Genomic DNA, 18,955 nt, shown 5'->3' with positions numbered 1-18,955 from the left:
GAAGTCAGATGTGCCTGTTTGGGGTCTGATAGGGTAGTTCTCACGTACCGTGTGGGCAGGCAAAAGAGGCTGAACTTTGTGATGCGGGTCCATATTTGCTAAATAGAAGAATGAATTTGGTAAATCAAAACAAAACTGCCCTGTCGTCATCAATGTGCGAGTCCACCAAAATCACTTTAGAGCACTCCGCCAGCCCCTTTTTGAATAAATTGACATCAATAGTTCACAATGATCACTTTTAATGTGATAGAAGTCATTGTTTTTACTCCAGGATTTTATAAAATGAACAAAATCTCAAAATAATCTCTCTCGCAGAGGCCGTGCCCGCACTCCAGATCCGTGAGGAGGAAGTGCGCCAGGTGTTCCGGAGACAAAAGACCAGGAAGGCACCGGTTCCAGACGGCGTGTCACCCTCCTGTTTGAAAGCCTGTGCTGAGCAGCTGGCGCCCACCTTTGCACGGATCTTCAACCGCTCCCTGGAGCTGTGTGAAGTGCCCTCGTGCTTCAAAAGCTCCGCCATCGTTCCAGTGGCCAAGAAGACCACCGTCACAGGATTGAATGACTACAGACCTGTTGCTTTGACATCTGTGGTCATAAAATCTTTCGAGAGGTTGGTGCTGAACCACCTGAAGCATGTCACGGGCCCCCTCCAGTTTGCCGGTGGACGATGCGGTCAATATGGGACAATACGCACTACATCCTGCACCACCTGGACATCCCAGGAACGTACGCCAGGATCCTGTTTGTGGATTTCAGCTCGGCATTCCAACACCATCGCTCCTGACATCCTCCAACAGAAGCTCATCCAGCTCGCGGTGCCTGCCTCCACCTCCGATCGTTCCATTTATAAAAGTACACGGAAAGGTATAAACCAAACTTGCAGCGAGTGGATAAAAGCTTACATATTTGGCATTGAATCAAACCAAAAATGTTTCATATATTAACCAACAAATACATGGTGCCATGTGCTCAGCTAGCAGCTAACTTGATTAGCATGTGTTATCTGTTGGCGAGCGATGCATCCGGAAGTGAGCAGAGTGCTGTTCTGTGTAGTGAGTGGGCGAGGGTGCCCTCTGCCTCTGTTGGTTGCTCATTGGAAGAACATGGTGCCTAGAAGCGGGTGAATATGGACGCGCCTTTCCTGGTGAGGGACACAGAATTCCCCATGCCGTCAAATCCATTATCAAAGCCGAATCCAAAAGCTGGATAAAGTGGCTGCGTGAAGGTGCCGTGGTAGGTGTGGAGGAGTCTCCTCCCCTGTGAAGTCACTTTGAAGAAGGACAGCACGCCGCGGGGATGGTCCACAAACACGCCCACCCTTCTGGACGCCGGAGCAGGACGAGGCACGACGCCCAGTGTCCTGTCCCGGTGGCGCACAGAGTAGCTGCCATCATCTTCGCACAGCAGCGCCCAGGAAACCTCCGTGGCGCCCAGACACACGTCGTCACCCTCCCCGACTCGCCGGATCCCGTCGTAGGTCACAGCCACGTAGACCTTCCCCTCCACGTCCACCTCCCAGTAGCAGCGTCTGCTCAGTCCGCTTGTGCAAAGAACCTGACGCCAACAAGTGAACCTCTGTGGGTTTTGGGGGCACAGCTGCTCCACCAGAACCACCGTCACCTTCTTGCCACGCTCTGAAATCTGGAGGCAGTTGTGAGCCGTGTCGGAGTCCAACGTGGGTCTGCACCAATCTGACAATGAGATGACAAGGCCAAAGGTTACATCTTGAAAGTGGTTGACCACCGGAACCGGACTCACATTTCTCAACACCGGGAATCAAACGTTCTCTGCCGCCGTAGTCCAGGCTGAGGAAAGACGCACGAGTCTCGTCAATCGATTCAGACGAGCGAGCTCCCCGGAAGATGTTTGGATCCTACCTGACGGTCTGCAGACTGCAGTGAGGATCCATTTGGACCGCCACCAAGGCCTGCTTTCCTTCCTCTCCGGGGTGATTGTATCTCAGGTCCAGCACTTGGAGGTGGGAGGGGTTGGACCGAAGAGCCTTGGCCAGTGAAAGGCATCCTCGCGTGGTGATCATGCAGCCCGAGAGCCTGCCGCAAAGGGGCAGAAAAGCGGGCGGGTCAAGCCCGAGGTTCCTTCTGGCACTCAAGGGGGGTGGAGGAGAGCCTTACCCGAGAACTTGCAAGGTACACTGCGACTTTGCCAGTCCGGCGGCAAGTGTCTCCAGCCCGTCGTCGTACAAGTTGTTGTCGCTGAGATCCAGATCCCTCAGGTTGCAGGGCGAGCTTAGAACGGAGGCCAGCATCTCACAGCTTTTCTTGTTCAGGTTGCAGTCGTTGAGCCTGAGAACACAAGAGAGTGACTGACACGGGCACGGCCGGTTCTACGTGCTGGCTCGAGGGTACCTACAATGATTTTTGAGAAGCCTTGACCACCGGCAGCAGCATCCGGAGCCCAACCTCTGACGCAGAGTAGAGCTTAAGGTCAAAACAGCTCATGGCTTCGTCAGAAGCCCGTAAGAAGAAGACCAGGGCCGACCACATGGCCATAGGTAGGTCATCCGAGGACAACCGCCCCGAGCTTAGGTATCGTTGGATCTGCTCCAGCAGGGACTCGTCATTCAGCTCGTTTAGGCAGTAGAACAAGTTGATGTTCTCCTCGGGAGAGTTCTTCTCTATCCATTGGTTGATCAAGCGGACCGTTTCTCCTTTGCTGTGTCTGGAGTTCTTGGGAGCCTTCAGCAGCTCACCCAGGAGGTCCTGGTTGCACTGCAAGGAGAGGCCCAGCAAGAAGCGGAGGAACAAGTCCAAGTTTCCGTTACTCTCTGAGGCTTTGTGGATGGCCGCCTCATAGACCCGAATGAGCGGCTTCCGCTCGCAAGACGTCAGGAGTGCTTTCAACGTCAACTCGGAATCACCCAGCACATTCTTGTTGTCCTGGAACAGGCTCATCATCACGTACAGAGCAGACAGATATTCCTGGATGGTCAGGTGGATGAACTGAAACATCTTACAGGCTTGGTTTTTCTTGAGCGGGCGTACCTCCTTGAAGACCTCGGTGAAGACTCCCGAGTGTTTTGCGGCCCGCAGGTAATCCAAGCCGCTTTCCTGCAAGTCGCTCTCGTAGAAGATCTGCTGCTTTTTCATCAGGTGCTGAAAAGCCAGCTTGGCCAGCGCTTTGACATACTTGATGCTCTTCTGTCCCTCTCGCTCCTTCGATTTGCCCAGGTGATAGAGCAGGAAATTTGTGTACATCTCTGTCAGGGTTTTGGGCAGCTCCCCCTCCTTTCCGGTGTCCTGATAATCTCGGAGAACAGTGGCAGTGAGCCAGCAGAAGATGGGCATGTGGCACATGATGAAAATGGTGCGGGACTTCTGGATGTGTTTGACGATGTACTCCTCGTCCGGGAACCTCTTCCTGAAGTAGTCCAGCCTCTGGGAGTCGCTGAAGCCTTTCACCTCGGTTCTGCCGTCCACCAGGTGTGCTGGGATGTCGTGGGCCGCCTGGGGCCGCGTGGTGATCCAAACCCGGGCGCAGGGAAGCAGATTCCCCTTGATGAGATGCGCCAGGAGAACCTCCACGCGGTAGGCTTGGGTCACATCCAGGTCCACCTTGCTCTTGTCGCTAAGGTCCAGTTTGAGGTAACACTCGTCCAGACCATCCAGCACAAACAAAATCTTGATGCTGCTGCTTTGGTAGTCGAGCTTGCCCGAGGCTTGCAGCCTGACCAAGATAGCGTTCAGCATCTCAACGCTCATGGACTTGCTCTCCAAGATGGAGTGGCGGATGAGCTCTGCTAGCGAAAAGCTTTTCTTCTTCTCCAAGTTCAACTCACGGAAGGTGAAAGGAAAGATGAAGTGCATGTCTCTGTTGGTTCTCCCGTTGGCCCAGTCCAGCACAAACTTGCGCACAAGGAAGGTTTTCCCAATGCCCGCGAAGCCTACGGTGAGCAGCCTGCGGACGGGCTTCCCGCTTTCGAAGATGTCGCACGGCTCAATGGACTTCTCCTTAGCCACGCAGCACATCTCCATCTGAAGGATCTCGTGCTGCTTGTCGGGGAGAGCGGCGCCACTGCGGGTAATATAGAGCTCGGTGTAGACGTCCTCCAAACGCTCCTGCTGGCTGGGCTCCGTTTTGTCTTCGGGAGCGTTGACATAGCTCGCCCGCAGGTTCTCTTGCAGCTCTCGCTTGAATTTGTAGATCTGGTCGTTATCCACTGAGAAGATGCTACCTGAGGGCGCGCGGGTGACACATGAGAGAGTAGAAGGAGATCTCGTGTCGCAAACACGTCTTTAGTAAGCGTGTCACACTGATGCCGCCGCTTCCACTCAAACATACAAACACGGGAGCCTGAAGGAGGCCACTGAAGGAGGCCACTGAAGGAGGCCACTGAAGGAGGCAAGTGAAGGAGGCCACTGAAGGAGGCAAGTGAAGGAGGCAAGTGAAGGAGGCAAGTGAAGGAGGCCACTGAAGGAGGCAAGTGAAGGAGGCAAGTGAAGGAGGCAAGTGAAGGAGGCAAGTGAAGGAGGCAAGTGAAGGAGGCAAGTGAAGGAGGCAAGTGAAGGAGGCAACTGGGCTCATCTTGGTGGTTGAACGGCTCAACTCACCTGTTCTATGCAAGCTGCAGGCCTTGCTCCTCCTGGCCACCACCACGTTGCTCCTTCCAAGCTTGCGGGCACCTGCAAACACGTTGAAGATTCAGGTGAAGGGCTTGCTTGCAGATTGGGACGGGCTCCTCGGGGTATTCCAGAAAGGAGGTTCCTCACTCACACAGAAGCTAAGACAGAGCTGAGTTGGTTTCAGCCGTCGTGTGAATCATCTGAGAGTTTTCAGGTAAGCAACTTTCTAGAAGGCCTCCACCAGAAGCCACGTTGGCGTGCGGCGCCGTCGCCTTACCTTTGATTTGCGCCACGTCGCTGCGCAGCTTCTGGGCAAGATTGTAGTTGTTGATCTTCTCCAGAATCTCGATGGTCTCGTTTACAGCGTTCTCGCCGTGCTTCTTTGCCAGCTGGTTGACGATGTCCACTTGGTCTGCGTTTGGGTCAATGCTCCCAGGCAGGTGCATATGGAATTTGAAGACCTTGAAGTCATCCGGCTCCAGATCAATGAGCGTATTCCGCAGCAGCTCCTTGCTCTTTTTATCGAGAGCCATCTTTTCCGCATGCAGGATTCGTGAGCGAGCGGCAGATCTGTTTTATGACTTCCTTTATGGCCGTACTGGAATCAGGGCTCGTAAAGTAATTTGGCTGGCGATGCTCAGATTTGCGTCACCGCGTAGGCGGGCTCCGTGTTTTCACCTCCTCGTCTTTCAGTTCATTTGATATCAAGAGGAAACCTTAAATGAATGTGAGGCAAAGGGATTTTCTTGCACAGCGGATGGCACAACGGCCACAATAGCATTCCGCATCTAAAGGTCGCCCGCCTGATTTTTTCCCTATAAGATGCCAGTGGAGGCCAAAGTTTGCTCTTTTTACGACATTCAGCATGCACGGCAGCTCCTTCCTGGTCCTCAAGGCTGTTTGACAATGACTTTGCTGCTGGGTTCTCTTCCTTGTCGTTACGTTACCTAAAGAAGTCATTGACCGTCCCCAAACTTTAATCAAAGCAAACAACTGACAACTTATCGATCTGACTGACTAACCAACCAACCAACCAACCAACCAACCAACCAACCAACCAACCAACCAACCAACCAACCAAGCGACTTAAAGCTAAATAACTGACAAGCCGTTTCGACCAGTGGTTGGGGAGCACTGGCTTAGACGAGCCGAGCGACTGACTGGCTTGCTAACTAACCGACTTGACCATACAGCTCACCGAATAACGTGACAACCAGTCCTTTTTAACAGCAAGGCTATGAGTCTATGCGTGCGTGTCAAACAAAAGAAAGAAAACTCACATCCACTTCACGTTCTCCTACGTGTCATCTCGTCTCACCGTGAGCGAGCGCCTTCCGAACGTAGTCGAGGCAAAGTCCTCGTCGCTGTGGCAACCAGAGGTTAGACCAACTCTGTACAGGCCCGCCCAATTCATAGATAGACAGACGCTTTATGGATCCCCGGGGGAAGTTCACTTGCCAGCAGGATAAATTAATCATTAAATAAATCAGATAATATAAACACAGCAAAAAAAAGAGAGAATAGATCCGCAGTTGATGCAAAATACACGAACCCATGATCAAATGAATAAACAGTGTCAAGATATAGTGATGAGAAGGCGCGCCTCCCAGAGGCTGCGCTCTTGCTCTTGCTCTGCTCAACTTCAACCCGTCCTGAGGAGAAAGAAGCCAACATACATGGAAATGAGGTGAAATTGGAAGAAATCATGCCTCTCGTGGCTCTTGCTGCGACTTGCAGTATTGGGAGCGGCCTCCAGGTAGCACCACTTCACACTCGTCTGCCAACTGCTTCAGTGAGAGGTGGAGATCACGGCTTGAAGAAGCCAACAGCACCACGTCATCTGCAAAAAGCAGAGACGCAACAGTGAGGTCCCCAAACCGGACACCCTCGGCTGCGCCTAGAAATTCTGTCCGTAAAAGTTGTGAAGAGAATCGGTGACAAAGGGCAGCCTTGGCGGAGTCCAACCCTCACTGGGAACGAATTCGACTTACTGCCGAAAATGCGGACCAAACTCTGGCATCGGTGATACAGGGACCGAACCGCCCTTATCAGTTGGCTCAGCACCCCGTACTCCTGAAGCACTCTCCACAGAACTTCCCAAGGGACTTCCACGGCCTGGACACTGCTCCTCCTGAATCCGAGGTTCGACCTCCCGACAGACCCTCTTCTCCAGCACCCCTGAATAGACCTTATCAGTGTGATTCCCCTGTAATTGGAACACACCCTCCGGTCCCCCTTCTTAAAGAGGGGAACCACCATCCCAGTCTGCCAATCCAGAGGGACCGTCCCCGATGTCCACGAAATGCTGTAGAGGCGTGTCAGCCATGACAGCCCCACAACATCCAGAGCCTTTAAGAACTCCGGGCGGATGACTTTTGTAACTACTTCAGTGACTTCGACCTCCGAGATTAGAGAGTCCGCCTCAGAGTTTTCAGGCCCTGCTTCCACAATGGAAGGCGTGTCGGTGGAATTGAGGAGGTCCTCCAAGTATTCCCTCCACCGACTCACGACATCCCGAGTCGAGGTCAGCAGCACACCATCTCCACTGTAAACAGTGTTGACCGTACACACACACACACACACACACACACACACACACACACACACACACACACACACACACACACACACACATATACACACACATACATACATACACACACACATACATACACACGCACACACACATATACACACACACACACATATACACACACATATACACCCACCCACCCACCCACCCACCCACCCACCCACCCACCCACACACACACACACACACACACACACACACACACACACACACACACACACACACACACACACACACACACACACACACACACACACACACACACACACACACACACACACACACACACACACACACACACACACACACACACACACACACACACACACACACACACACACACACACACACACACACACACACACACACACACACACACACACACACTAGGTAGGCTGATTGAGCACTCCAGATTGCCGCATGGTTCGTCTGTGTGTGCCCTGCCTGCGTTTGGCTGGCAACCGGTTCAAGGTGTCCCCCTATTGCCTATTGCCCGATGACTGCTGGGATAGTCCTCTTTTATTGGAGGATAAAGCCCAAATTATTGAACCTACGCCCGCCCACCGCCAAACCCCGGACCCTAACCCACTGACCTAACGGTCGAAACACCTGTTGACCCCAAGGTCCATTACTGATGATGTGCTTTAAAATGTTGTCCACTATACTTACTTGAGACAAGACTTTAACAATCCTATCAACAAATTCTTCAACATCCACACTTCTGTTACACTGGTATCTGAAATTCCCACCTTCCTCTCTCTTATGTGAGAGACATGCGCCGGCCGGTCCGTGCCTACTGCTAACTCTCTATCTAACCATGTGGCGGAGAGTTATCGAGATAAATCCACCTTTTCTAACAATAATGAGGAGGAAAGAGCAGCGATTGTCGGCGTCACGCTTCTATGGCAGTGCGTGTCACATGAAGCCTCTGAGGCAGTTCCGCCCCTCCTCCACTTTAAGCACATTTGGGCCTGTTGTTGTGCCAATACCAATGCAATGGGCTTTGCTTTGAAAGATGTCAATTCTTTTATTTTCTGAAAATGTTTCAAAATCAGGCTCCACATAACCTTCCAAAACAAAGTTCATTTAATAATCATCACACTGTAGAGTAAAAAAAAAAAAAAAACAAGGGTAGGGGCATGATCACAGACAAAATAAAAAGAACACCGGGGCCAATAAACAAAACAATTCAAAATGGCCTCTCATCCAAAGTGTGTTGATTTTTGTTTTTTTTACTCTTTTTTGCTGGACTATTTATTTACATGCTGCCACTCGGCAGCACCCGGCGCAAAGGAGTGCTATTAGAAAATAAGTTCTTTCAGTAATAAATACAAAAATCAAAGCATTGAATCTTTGCAACAAATCATCTTCTGCTTTTTGTACACATTTACACGCAGAGGACCAGCCTCTCGGTCGCCTGCCTGCCTGCCCGCCCGCCCGCCCGCCAATCAAACCTCTCAACTCAGTTCATCCACTTGCGGCAGTTGAAGGAGCCACAGTGACAGGGAATCTTGTGCTGGTCGTCCTCCAGGTCAAACTTGTAGTCGTAGGACAGCTGACGTGCACGTGGAAGGACAGATGGCGTGGAGTGAGCGCGGGCGGCAGCGCAAAGGAGAGCGGCTAAGGCGCGGGCCCCACCCCCACCTACCTCCTCTCCCCTCTGGATGCGTCGGCAGGAGCTGATGATGATCTTGTTCTCTTTCTCCACGCTCACCACCTCCGTCACACAGTTGGGCGCACACGAGTGGTTGATGTACCTGTCAATGGCAAGCACGGGCACAGGCGGAATCAGTGGCGGCGGCGGCAGGCGGTGGCTGCCGCCGCCACAGAGCGGCACCCTCGCTCGCACCTGGCAGGTCCTCCAGTGATGGTAGCGTCGATCACGTAGTCATTGTCGATTCGGAACATATACACCCCTCGGTTCTGCGCACATGAGACAAGAGTGAGGATGCACGCACGTGCGCTCAGACACCCTCTGTGCCACTTTGCTGATTTCGTGCTCAACATTTCTCCCACTATTTGATGGAAGGGCAAGGTCACCTGACTCTCGTAGAGTCTCTCCTTGCGGTCAGCCACTTCGCTCCTGATGATGGCCCCGATGTACTCGATGACCATGGTGCACTTCTCGATGTCCCGAGCGGCGTACAGCCCCAGGCCCTGCGCGCAAACAAGCAGTGACTCGGTGTCCCGCCTCGGGCAGTTGACATCGGTGGCGCCGGGACTTACCTGGATACGTGAGCGCGCCAGGTAGACGTTGGTCTTCCAATCGGCCTTCATGCGGCGGTACTGTGCCAGCTTAGAGTGGCGCCCCTGGTGAGCGCCCGCCACAGTCTCGCCCGGCGACAGCGAGATCACACCCGGGACAGCACCCACGATGGAACCCACCGAGCCCTGGCACCGCGGAGCCATGCTGGTCAACAGATACGGCCTAATGGGAAAAGCACAAGCGTCATTGTCAAGTGCACGGCGGGGCGGAGCGGATGCGCCTCGTGCTACCTCTTGGCCTGGCTGGCTTTGGGCTCCGAGCGCGCTGAGCCGGACGGGTTGAAGGCCAGCGGCCATTCCATCAGCGGGTTGCGGCCGTAACGAAAGGTGTAGCGTTCGCATGCCTCCACGCCTGGTAACTACGCACATGGACACACACAAACGTCGCGAGCACACACACACGCACACACACATACACACACACACACACACCATGGTGCCTCAGTGGTGTTGGCAGCCCCTTTTACGCTGCTCACATGCGTGAGACAGTACAGCTGTTGTGATGCATTGTGGCAAGCGGGTGCTGTTCCAAAGGGTTTTACTTGCTAAACTGGGCTCGCACGCACGCACGCAGGTCAAGAGCAAGATGTACTGGACTATAAGCCATTTCCTCAAATTTTGAACCGCGCGGGTTATAGTCCGGTGCGGTTTATAGTCCAAAAATGACGGTAATTTGGAGCAAAACGCCGGCAACCAATTCAAGATGCCAAGCAACGGCGCTAAAAGGCACCACGTACCGACTCGATGATCCTGCAGACGGCCGAAGCGCTGAGTCCAAAGAGGTCTTCTCCTTTCAGGAAGTCCGGGAAGAGTTTGAGCATTCCGCTGGAGCTTCTGAGCCGAGCCACCGGTTCCAGAATCTGGTCCCACACGCCTGCGGGGAGGGTGGACACATGGTAGCGCGTACAGCACGAGACGGGCGGAGCCATGTTACCTTTGGGTGTGGGCGCCGTCAGGACGAGGTCGTTGTAGCCCTTCTCCACCACCTTGACTTTGAAGAGCGGCCGCGCCTCCTGCTCCTCGATGAAGCACATGTACTTGCAGCGCCTAGAGGTCACACGAGGATCTCTACTTATGTGCACTGCTCTGGCTTTCACGAGGCATCCCATTTTCTGTAGGGGTTGCCCTCATTTGCGCGATGCCAAAGTGACATGACATTTTGCTCTCATAAGAGATAACGGCGGGCGCGCATTACCTGTTGCTGTGTCGCATGCTCCAGTAGATGCGGTTGGCGTGGTAGCCGACGGGGAAGATGGCGGCACGGTCGTGGAAGGCGCTCATCTGGCGCGGCAGGAGCCTGCCCACGGTGCAGAAGAGAAGGCTGCCCACACGGAAGCTGTGCCGCTGCTCGCCTCGCTGCACCATGGCCGCCACCTGCCGCGCCTCGTCCCGCTGCACATACACGCGGCGGAACACGGCGAAGCAGCGCAGCTCAGAGTCGTAGGGGTGCCGAGGCCACGCGCAGGGCTCGGGGGGCGGCCCTGACAATGTGGGCCGGTGGAGCTGGCACAGCATGGTCTTGTCCTGTACGCGCCACAAGACACATTTTGCCGTCTGTTTCAGCTTGGCCACAGGATAAGAAGACGCGCATCGTCTCAGTTCTTATCTGAGTGTTGTTTTTTATTTCGTTACATGCAAATGTGAAAAAGCACGAAAAAGTAGCGCGAGGGGGGGATATATATACCGTATTTTTTGGACTAAAAGTCGCATTAGCCATAAAATGCACAATAACGTGAAAAAAAAAACAAAAAACATATATAAGTCACTCCGGAGTATAGGTCGCATTTTGGGGGAAATTTCTTCGACAAAAACAGACATGAACGAGCAACAACAGGCTAAACAATAAGTATGCTAACTTGACACAAACGAAGAGCTGAGAACGGGCCTGACGTAACATTCAGAGTTATTCACGTTGCCAAGCCGCTGACGTCGGACTCGTAAGTTGCATTTCTAATTATTCCACAGACCCATATAACAATATATTTCAAATAACTATCATATTACAACAATATGATCAAGCCATCTTTGTTACTCCAAATCAATCAGTAAATCCGAGCTCCATCCTGCCCTCACTCGTGAACAAGACCCCAAGATACTCGGGGCAGGATCTCATCCCCGAAAGTTCTACTCTCCTCGTTACCTTGAAGAAGGTGCAGCGCGCCCTGATGGCGCAGGTGAAGTGGTAGGTGTTGGTGCAGCGCAGCCGGTTGCAGCCGCTGGTGGCGCCCGTCTGCTGGCAATGGGCGCATCGCAGCGTCAGACCCCGACGCAGCGCCAACTCCACGTTGATCAGAGCGCCCGCCTGAGTCTCGTACACCTCGCTAGACCACAAAGCGCAGTTCAGGTGCACCTGGAACAGGCGAAGTGCAACCGTGTCGTCACGTCGCCTCGCTGGCGTGTGATGAAGCTGCGTGCGTGGGGCGCACTTACCCACAAATCCAAGTCCAGGTTGAGCAATCTGGCGGCTCCGTCGGTTTCTCCATCGCCCTGCTGGTGACAAAAGCAACACCTGCGCTGGTCCGTGGCAAAGGCGTCGGGCCGAAGACACGCCCCGAGCTTCGTCAACGACACGTCCGCTTCCTCCTCGGTCGGCACGGCGACGGCCTTGTCGGAAACGGGGCCCCTGCTGCGGAGGAGACGGCTTGAGGCCCGGTGCGGCAAATGTCGCGAGCCATCACGACGGGGTCGGACGGTTTTACTGTTACGCGCCATCGCACGGTGTCTAAACCAGCATTGGACTTAGAGTGGGCATACCTCGGTGTAAAATGTCAATGCCACGCTCACCTGGTCAGAGCCACGTTGACATTCCAGCGGCGCCAGCGCAAACTCTTCGTTCGCTTAGCGCGCTGACAGTCAGCCTCGGAGAAGGTGTGGGGGTGGGGCTTTAGTTTTACCTTCACCTATCGAACGCGGACAGCAAAATGATATTGAGGCAGCGTTCATATTGTATAAGAACACTGCTTCCGCTGCCTTTCTTGAAGCGCAATTACACAACACACCATAGACACGGGCTTAGCGTGGCCCGGTGAGCCGGCAGAGTAGCGTGCCAAAAACCTTTCCCACCTTGAGGCCGTCCAGGCGGGGTTTGGTATCCATGGTGATGGCAGAAGCGGAAGGGAAGCGGGGGGGCGGGGAGGCGCCGTCTGTCAGGGAGGGGGTCGGTGGTGTGGCGGGGAGCGAGTGGACGGCGAAGGATGACATGTTGTTGGCGTAGCAGTGTTGAGGAAGGAGCGGGGCGGCGCACTGGGGGCACAACAACGTAGACGTGATGTCACGGCTCGTCCCGTGGCAGCTGGCATTCGGGCTCCACACTCCGCCTTACCTCGGCCGCCTTTGGGCCGGACGAGTAGAGTGCCGAGCAGGTGGGGCTGCAGAACAGCAGACCGGATCCACCCTGCTGCAACAAACAAGCCTTCACCTCACGGCAGACAACACGTGCGGCCAGTCATCCTGAGTTGCGTTCAAGCACGTCCAGCTCGGACTTCATCAATCAAACATTTTCCAACATTGAATTACATGTGTCCGATTTTTTTTATTAACACTGACTGTCACAACATGCGCCACTTTTTCCTAAAAAAGGCTTGAATGCAAACAACACACGATATTATTAGTCATCGGTAGTTGTAGTTCTACTGAAAAAGTTTGACAGTTTGAACTCGAATTTTCAAAGTATTACGTCACCTCCCTTTAAAGGTATGTTTTTGTTTTTTTGAGTCTGGTTCAGTACATTTCTGAAATGCATTGGATTTTGGTAACAGTCAGTCATTTTTGCTGCAATAGTTAGCTAGCCACTGGCTCGGCATCTAGCATCAAAACTGCTGTTTGGACAGCATCTTACCTGTTTGGCCTCTTGGATTTTGCGGACTCCGTTGCCCAGCAACACTTTGCAGAAGCTGCATGACTGCGGGACGGAGACGGCGGGAGCGCTGCCCACGTCGTGTTGGATCAACCTGCCACCTGGACCAAAGGCTACTTGAGAGGTCACATGATAACACGCGCGCGCGCGCATACAAAAGGAAGCATACAGACCAGTTGGTGGTGCTGTCCTCTGCTGCATGCTGCTTGCTGAGGCCTACAAAGGCATACATACGTGCACGACTGAGTATAGCAGACGAGTACATTTATGCGCTCGGAGCTGAACGGCACCTGAGGGACGAGTGAAACGCGACTCAGCTGGTAGTTGATGGGGGAAGGCAACCGCAGCAGCTTTGCCACCGCTGCCATAACTCTGAGAACATTCTGGAAAGACAGCCGCATCGTCAGAGGAAATCAACCGGCGTCAAAGGACGACTCGGGAAAGGGGCACACCTGCGAGGCGGTCGAGTTCAAGGTGATGGAGACGGGAACCAAATCTCCGTCGGAGCAGGAGGGAGGAGCCTGCTGGCCAGCCTCCGTCTTGACTTCCCGCTTCAGCGCAGAGCCTGAAAAGAGCCAGTGGCACAATTGAATCCAAGGGAAACGGCCCACGGGACGGGAAGCCGCCGGTGATGCTTCGCGGGACCGACCTTTGCCCCAGGAGCAGGGCACGATGGGAAATGGCGGCGACGGGCAGGGGGACAGGGTCTCCGTCTTGATGAACGACAGGTCGGGATACCTACTGACCTCAGCATCGACCGTGCTCTCGGGGGACGAGGACGGAACAAAGCCGTCCGGGCTGCCGCACGGAGACGAGTCATGGATGCTGATGGGACAAAAGAGGCAGAGTGAGCGAGGTGCCCGCGAGCGGGCCGGGCCGGCGGCGGCTGGCGTCACCGTAGCTCTTCTTGGTTGTTGTGGGGGGGCGTGGGCAGGGAAGCGGGCACATCGACGTCAGCGGTCCGGGCGGCCCGCCGGAGCGCTTCGCCTTTGGATTTGACCGGCGCACAGGATGGGCCGAGGTCAGGCCCCACGGCACCACCGCCGTCGCAAGACACGGTGCGCTTGCTGTCCTGTCTGCTCACTTCCTCGGCCGTGGCGAAGCCATTGAGCAGCTTCTGTGGAGGGGGGGTGGGCGGCAGCGAGGCCGGAGGGGTGGGGGGGTTTCCCAGGATGTTCTGCAAATGTTACATATGGAAGAGGCACGTTTGGCTTTTTGCCCAAATCACTTGTACAGAACAGAGGCAATGATTGCCTGGGTTTCCTATTTCTACCGACACAAAACAATCTTACGCTCTCGTTAACTTGCAGCGGCAACTTCCACAGAAAACAACTTTGGGCTTTTTTTCTGCCTTTCTAAAAAACGTGAAAACAAGCACTCGGTCGAGGACTCTCGGCAAAAGGCATCCCTGGTTAATATGCGCTCGCTCGCTCGCTCGCTCGCCCTCCTTTTCTCATGCAAGATTGTGCAAGCGAGTGAAGGTGACCTCAGAAGAAGGTTTGCAGCTACTGGCCAAGTATCCCCTTTGTGGAAATAACTTGTTCAAACTATTTGTACGATGGAAGTAGCAAAGCAAATTTGCCCAACAAATGAACCGTGGGACTTGCGGGATCATCTATTTTCTGTTCCAAGCCGAGTCCAGGAGGTTGTTGGATCGCAGCTGTTAGCCATTAGCAACGCTCTGTTTTTGCAAACAACTGTGGAGTTAGCACAGCCAGCCCTCGAATCAAAAATCGGAGCGCCCCACAATTTCCTCCTACCTTGCACGCCAGTTGCGCGTAGTAGTCCGCCACTCCCTCCAGGCAGGCATTGCCGAAGGAGCCGCTCAACCTGGAGACTCGGCCCAAAGACGAGCTGCCGTACGGGGGGAAAGGGCTCAGGTCCAGAACCAGGCCGGGTTCCATCAGGGGCAGCGCCGAGAGCTGAGGGCACCAAAAAGGAACATTACAAACCCGGCCGTGCTTCTTCCAATTCCAAACAAGCTGCTACAGAGCATCCCATCGTTCAGAATCCTTGTCTTTCCGTAGGAAAGAAACCTCTGGTGACACCAACACTTTTCCCGGGTCATCCACTACGTTGGACACTCGATTCAAATGTGGTGGTGCTCATATTGGCAATCGCTCACTCACTCAATTGGACTTGCGTCATGCAAATGACTAACCCTAACCCTGCTGCCAGCTGACCTGTGTGAGGTGCGTCACCGACCGCTCCGAGGGAGAAGACGAGCAGTTGAGAGCGTCCTCGTCCTCTCGTCGCCTCCGTTTGCACTTGCTCAGATTCTTGTCTTTGTCAGGCCGCGCAGCCAATCGCTTGCAGAGCTTCTTGCCGGTCGACGAGTCCAAGACATCGGAGATCAGAGCGTACGTCGACACGTCGTCGTAGAATGCGCCGCCGTCCTCATCCTCGGAGCGCAGGCTTTCGTCAGAGATGGCCAGCGGGCCCTGGGTGCCGGGCGACGGCGTCTGATGGGGCGGGGCCTTTTCTCTCAGCAGGTGGCGGAGGAGCTCCTTCCCGGGGTCGTGAAGAGGGGAGGCGCACTGCGACTGGACCGGATCGCCCCGCTCCTCGCGCTCCTCCTGCGGGGAAACACAGGAAGGATTGAGGTGGACGTATAAGCCATCCAGTGTGAACTGGACGTGTTGTTCTAAATGACACTGCTGGGGGACACGTAAGGTGACCTGAGGTCAGGTGACACGACCCACCTTGACCTCCACGCGGCTCCCGCGCAGGAGGCCTTTCGGACAGTCTGCACCTCTCTCCCGGGCCGTCGAGCACACAGACAGCTGCCCCTCCAGCTCCAAGGACGGCGCCAGAGCCGACGGGGGAAAGTTCGAGTCGGTCGGCTCGGCGCTGCCCCGCGCGGGGGTGGAACAGGACGTGTCGGCGGAGTCTGCCATGTTGTCAGAGTGAACGTACAGCGGCGTCCCGGCACCACCGTCCCGGTTGACACTGCTCTTCTTTTTCCTTTTGGGGCCGTCATCAGGCAGGATGTTGGCGTAGAGATGAGAGAGGGAGGACGAGGAGAAGGGGGCGCAGAGGGTGGTTGACGGCGAGGAGAAGGCCGAGTCGGGGCCGAACAGTTGAGTGACTTGACTGGGCGGCGTCGGAGGGGTGCCCGACGGGTGGACCTGAGCTGGACTTCCGGCAGGCCTTGCTTTAGTCTTCGTCACTTCCGAGGGCGAGACCCTCGCGACTCGCTCCGGGGAGATGCGGGCCCTGTGCGGGCGCAGCGCTCCGGTAAAGCCCTGTTGGGGCGCGGGGAACGGTACTGCCGCCTGGGCCCCCAACGAAGGCGGTCGGGCGCCAGAGGGTGACTGGAGGAAGTCCTGGGGCAGCTCGGAACTGAAGAAGGCTATCTGGGAGAGAGCATCTTCGGCGGGGGCTGAGCCAAGGGACCCGGTGGCGACCGCCGGCCCCGCGGGACACGGCCGCGCTCCGCCTTGCTGGTCTGCATCCACCCTGTGCTGCTGCAACAGCCGATGGCGCTCCACCTGAGACAGAAGGTTCCGTGAAGGACGTGCCAAAAAAACGCCGCACAGTCTTACTCCTGACAGCTTACTGCGCGCGATAAAATGATGCCGAGGCATACAAGTAGAAGAAACTTTGGGCTGGGTGCAGGTGGCGAAGTTCAATTGGTCTTTTCATTTCGTGAATACCGGGAGGACTCAAACAGGCTAGGGTGGTGTGTCTTTTTTTTGTTGCATCCAGAAAAGAACTTTCATGTTTGCTGTAGCTGGTCACTATTTTAGAGGCGCAAGAGTTTTGCTTTATTTTGTCACTTTTCAGGAGAGCCCCAAAAAGTTCAACCAACACAATTGCATAAACAAAAAGAGCAAGCCATTCTCAACACTTGTATGTAAAACAAGAACAACCCAGACCAATTGGATGAATTTTGAGGAAGAAAAAGAAAAAGGACATTTAGCAAACTGTGACTTAGGAGTTTTAGCCCAACGCCACCGACGTGCAGTGTTCTTCTCACTTAAGATGTAAAATGTGTTTTCTTTTCCCCCATGGGAGAAGAGCCCCGAACAGACCCCGCTGGTGAGCCGCTCGCAACAAAAATAGGGGTAGGAGGAAATGACAAATGAGTCAGTGTTGAGAGTCATTTGTCACTCTGATGCCTGAATTGTTTTCAAACAACTTTTTGGTCCTCTGTGTGTGTGTGTGCGTGCATGTGTGCGTGCGTGCGCGTCTCACCCCTTGCATGAGTTGCACTCTGCGTTGCTCTTGCTGCTCTCTCAGTCTTTCCCTCCTTTCCCTTTCCTGGAAACCCTCACTGAAGGGGTTGTTGTCATCAAATTTGACCTGCAGGAACAGGAAAGCTGACTTAAAAATCTGCAACCTGGTCATGGTTTTTGCCCTCCCCCACTTATCACGTCACACGTTTGGATGACTTTTTACACGATTATCACACACAAGCACCGATCTCTTCTGGAATCCATGCCATGCAACTGAGTAGCCAAAACAAGCGAGTCAAGTCCAGGAAGCCACAGAGCAGAGAAACAGATGGCGTGTCTATGAAGATTCCTGTTTGGATGTGTTGCTGGATGGTGAAAAACTCATTCGATTGCCAGTCTGTTTACCTGAGGCGTCGGGACCGATAAGTCACCTCCCCCGATGCCAGCCGAGGCAAAACCGGACGGCGGAACCGGGAGCCCGGGAACCGTGGCGGGAGCTTGAGGGACCGTCGAGAGGGCGGGTGGCATCGGGGGCGCCGACCAAGTGGAGGGGACCTTCTGAACGCTGCTCGGTAAAGGTGCTGCATTTTGGGGCGACGTTGGGAGGGCCCTCTGCTGCCGCTGGCTGCTCCTGTAGTCCTCAATGAGCACCGTGTGATCTTTCTGCTGCTTCCGAATCTGAAGTGCAACAGACACCATTGGAGAAGGTCGCCTAGCGCTGGTTAGGGTGACGGTTGAAAAAGAGTGCCGACCTGTTCCAGCTGCTTCTGGACGTTGGCCTGCTGCTCGACAACATAGCGTAGCTGGGCGTCGTCGTCCTCGGCTGGCTCGCGGCCCGCTTTCTTGGCCGTCCTCTGTTTGGCCGACAGCGCCTTCTTGGTCTTGCGGTGGGCGGCGAGCTGCTCCTCCAGGAGGCGCTGTTGCATCTGCAGGAGCCGCTGCGTCTCCCCCAACCACTCCTCATACTGACGCCTCTGAGAGTCATCTGTGGGGTGTGCACGCACGCACGCGCGTCACGAACCGGCAAAGCGTCATCGCGACAATTTGACACGGGGAGGAACTCACTGACAAAGCCGGGTCCAAAGCTGGGTGGGTTGGGCCGCGCCAGCTGAGCGTTCAAGTTGGCGCCCTGACGGGAGACGAGACACTTCCGGGTTCAGGATTTGGCAAACTTTGGAGATGTTGGTGTGTCTACTGGTGGCGAATGCGCACATCCCACCCGACATCATTTTATGTGGCCCGCTAAAGCTAATTATATGTGTCTCATAGGTTTCTTGCTAAAATCCCCGTGTGTGTGTGTGTGTGTGTGTGTGTGTGTGTGTGTGTGTGTGTGTGCGTGTGCGTGTGCGTGCGTCACCTGGGCCACTGGAGCAGGGGGCTGACTTGTGGCCTCAGGAGTGGTGGCGGCTGGAGCCTGATGAAACCTAGAAGGCATCAGTAGCAGTAAACAGTCACGTGAGAGAGTCATCGATGAGCCGTCAGGG

The 18,955-nt window shown here is 54.6% G+C and overlaps 2 protein-coding genes across 15 annotated transcripts in view; both read right to left on the bottom strand.

Moving 5' to 3' along the window:
• Positions 1-143: 143 nt before the first annotated feature.
• Positions 144-7,291, bottom strand: LOC147041407 (protein NLRC3-like). Its single transcript, XM_085939753.1, has 7 exons — positions 4,858-7,291; positions 4,569-4,640; positions 2,371-4,192; positions 2,133-2,303; positions 1,878-2,051; positions 1,759-1,805; positions 144-1,691 (listed from the first exon to the last, which is right to left on the bottom strand). Exons 1-7 carry the CDS (start codon positions 5,111-5,113, stop codon positions 1,111-1,113), a joined length of 3,123 nt encoding a protein of 1,040 aa, XP_085795879.1. The 5' UTR covers positions 5,114-7,291; the 3' UTR covers positions 144-1,110.
• A 991-nt stretch (positions 7,292-8,282) lies between these two features.
• Positions 8,283-18,955, bottom strand: part of LOC147041406 (histone-lysine N-methyltransferase 2C-like) — a 37,264-nt gene continuing 26,591 nt past the window's right edge. For 8 of the 14 annotated variants that reach the window (XM_085939045.1, XM_085939055.1, XM_085939059.1 and 5 more), the window contains 28 exons: positions 18,829-18,895; positions 18,537-18,600; positions 18,224-18,456; positions 17,877-18,149; positions 17,491-17,598; positions 15,996-16,784; positions 15,477-15,869; positions 15,054-15,215; positions 14,190-14,470; positions 13,943-14,118; positions 13,746-13,858; positions 13,584-13,676; positions 13,467-13,509; positions 13,276-13,406; positions 12,760-12,834; positions 12,501-12,680; positions 12,222-12,337; positions 11,868-12,063; positions 11,578-11,787; positions 10,633-10,961; positions 10,372-10,484; positions 10,175-10,311; positions 9,669-9,796; positions 9,399-9,600; positions 9,213-9,329; positions 9,022-9,095; positions 8,821-8,929; positions 8,283-8,727 (listed from right to left, as the gene is read on the bottom strand). In XM_085939045.1, the coding sequence (XP_085795171.1) occupies positions 8,635-8,727; positions 8,821-8,929; positions 9,022-9,095; positions 9,213-9,329; positions 9,399-9,600; positions 9,669-9,796; positions 10,175-10,311; positions 10,372-10,484; positions 10,633-10,961; positions 11,578-11,787; positions 11,868-12,063; positions 12,222-12,337; positions 12,501-12,680; positions 12,760-12,834; positions 13,276-13,406; positions 13,467-13,509; positions 13,584-13,676; positions 13,746-13,858; positions 13,943-14,118; positions 14,190-14,470; positions 15,054-15,215; positions 15,477-15,869; positions 15,996-16,784; positions 17,491-17,598; positions 17,877-18,149; positions 18,224-18,456; positions 18,537-18,600; positions 18,829-18,895 (5,005 nt within the window). In that variant the 3' untranslated portion in view covers positions 8,283-8,634. The remainder of the gene's footprint in view (positions 8,728-8,820; positions 8,930-9,021; positions 9,096-9,212; positions 9,330-9,398; positions 9,601-9,668; positions 9,797-10,174; positions 10,312-10,371; positions 10,485-10,632; positions 10,962-11,577; positions 11,788-11,867; positions 12,064-12,221; positions 12,338-12,500; positions 12,681-12,759; positions 12,835-13,275; positions 13,407-13,466; positions 13,510-13,583; positions 13,677-13,745; positions 13,859-13,942; positions 14,119-14,189; positions 14,471-15,053; positions 15,216-15,476; positions 15,870-15,995; positions 16,785-17,490; positions 17,599-17,876; positions 18,150-18,223; positions 18,457-18,536; positions 18,601-18,828; positions 18,896-18,955) is intronic. The other 6 variants (XM_085939053.1, XM_085939060.1, XM_085939050.1 and 3 more) reach the window with 5 other exon arrangements.

Source organism: Syngnathus leptorhynchus, chromosome 19 (genome assembly GCF_054491065.1).
Source record: "Syngnathus leptorhynchus isolate UIUO chromosome 19, UIUO_Slep, whole genome shotgun sequence".
In the NCBI taxonomy this organism is placed as follows: Eukaryota; Metazoa; Chordata; class Actinopteri; order Syngnathiformes; family Syngnathidae; genus Syngnathus; species Syngnathus leptorhynchus.
Note: the sequence above shows the minus strand (reverse complement) of the source record. Positions and strands in the feature narration are given on the sequence as shown.

Coding starts and splice junctions, on each gene's coding strand:
- LOC147041407 (XM_085939753.1), bottom strand. CDS start 5,113: ATGGCTCTCGATAAAAAGAGCAAGGAGCTGCTGCGGAATACGCTCATT. Junction 4,193..4,568: donor CTGCAGCTTGCATAGAACAG/GTGAGTTGAGCC, acceptor GCGCGCCCTCAG/GTAGCATCTTCTCAGTGGAT. Junction 1,806..1,877: donor TGCAGTCTGCAGACCGTCAG/GTAGGATCCAAA, acceptor GTCTTTCCTCAG/CCTGGACTACGGCGGCAGAG.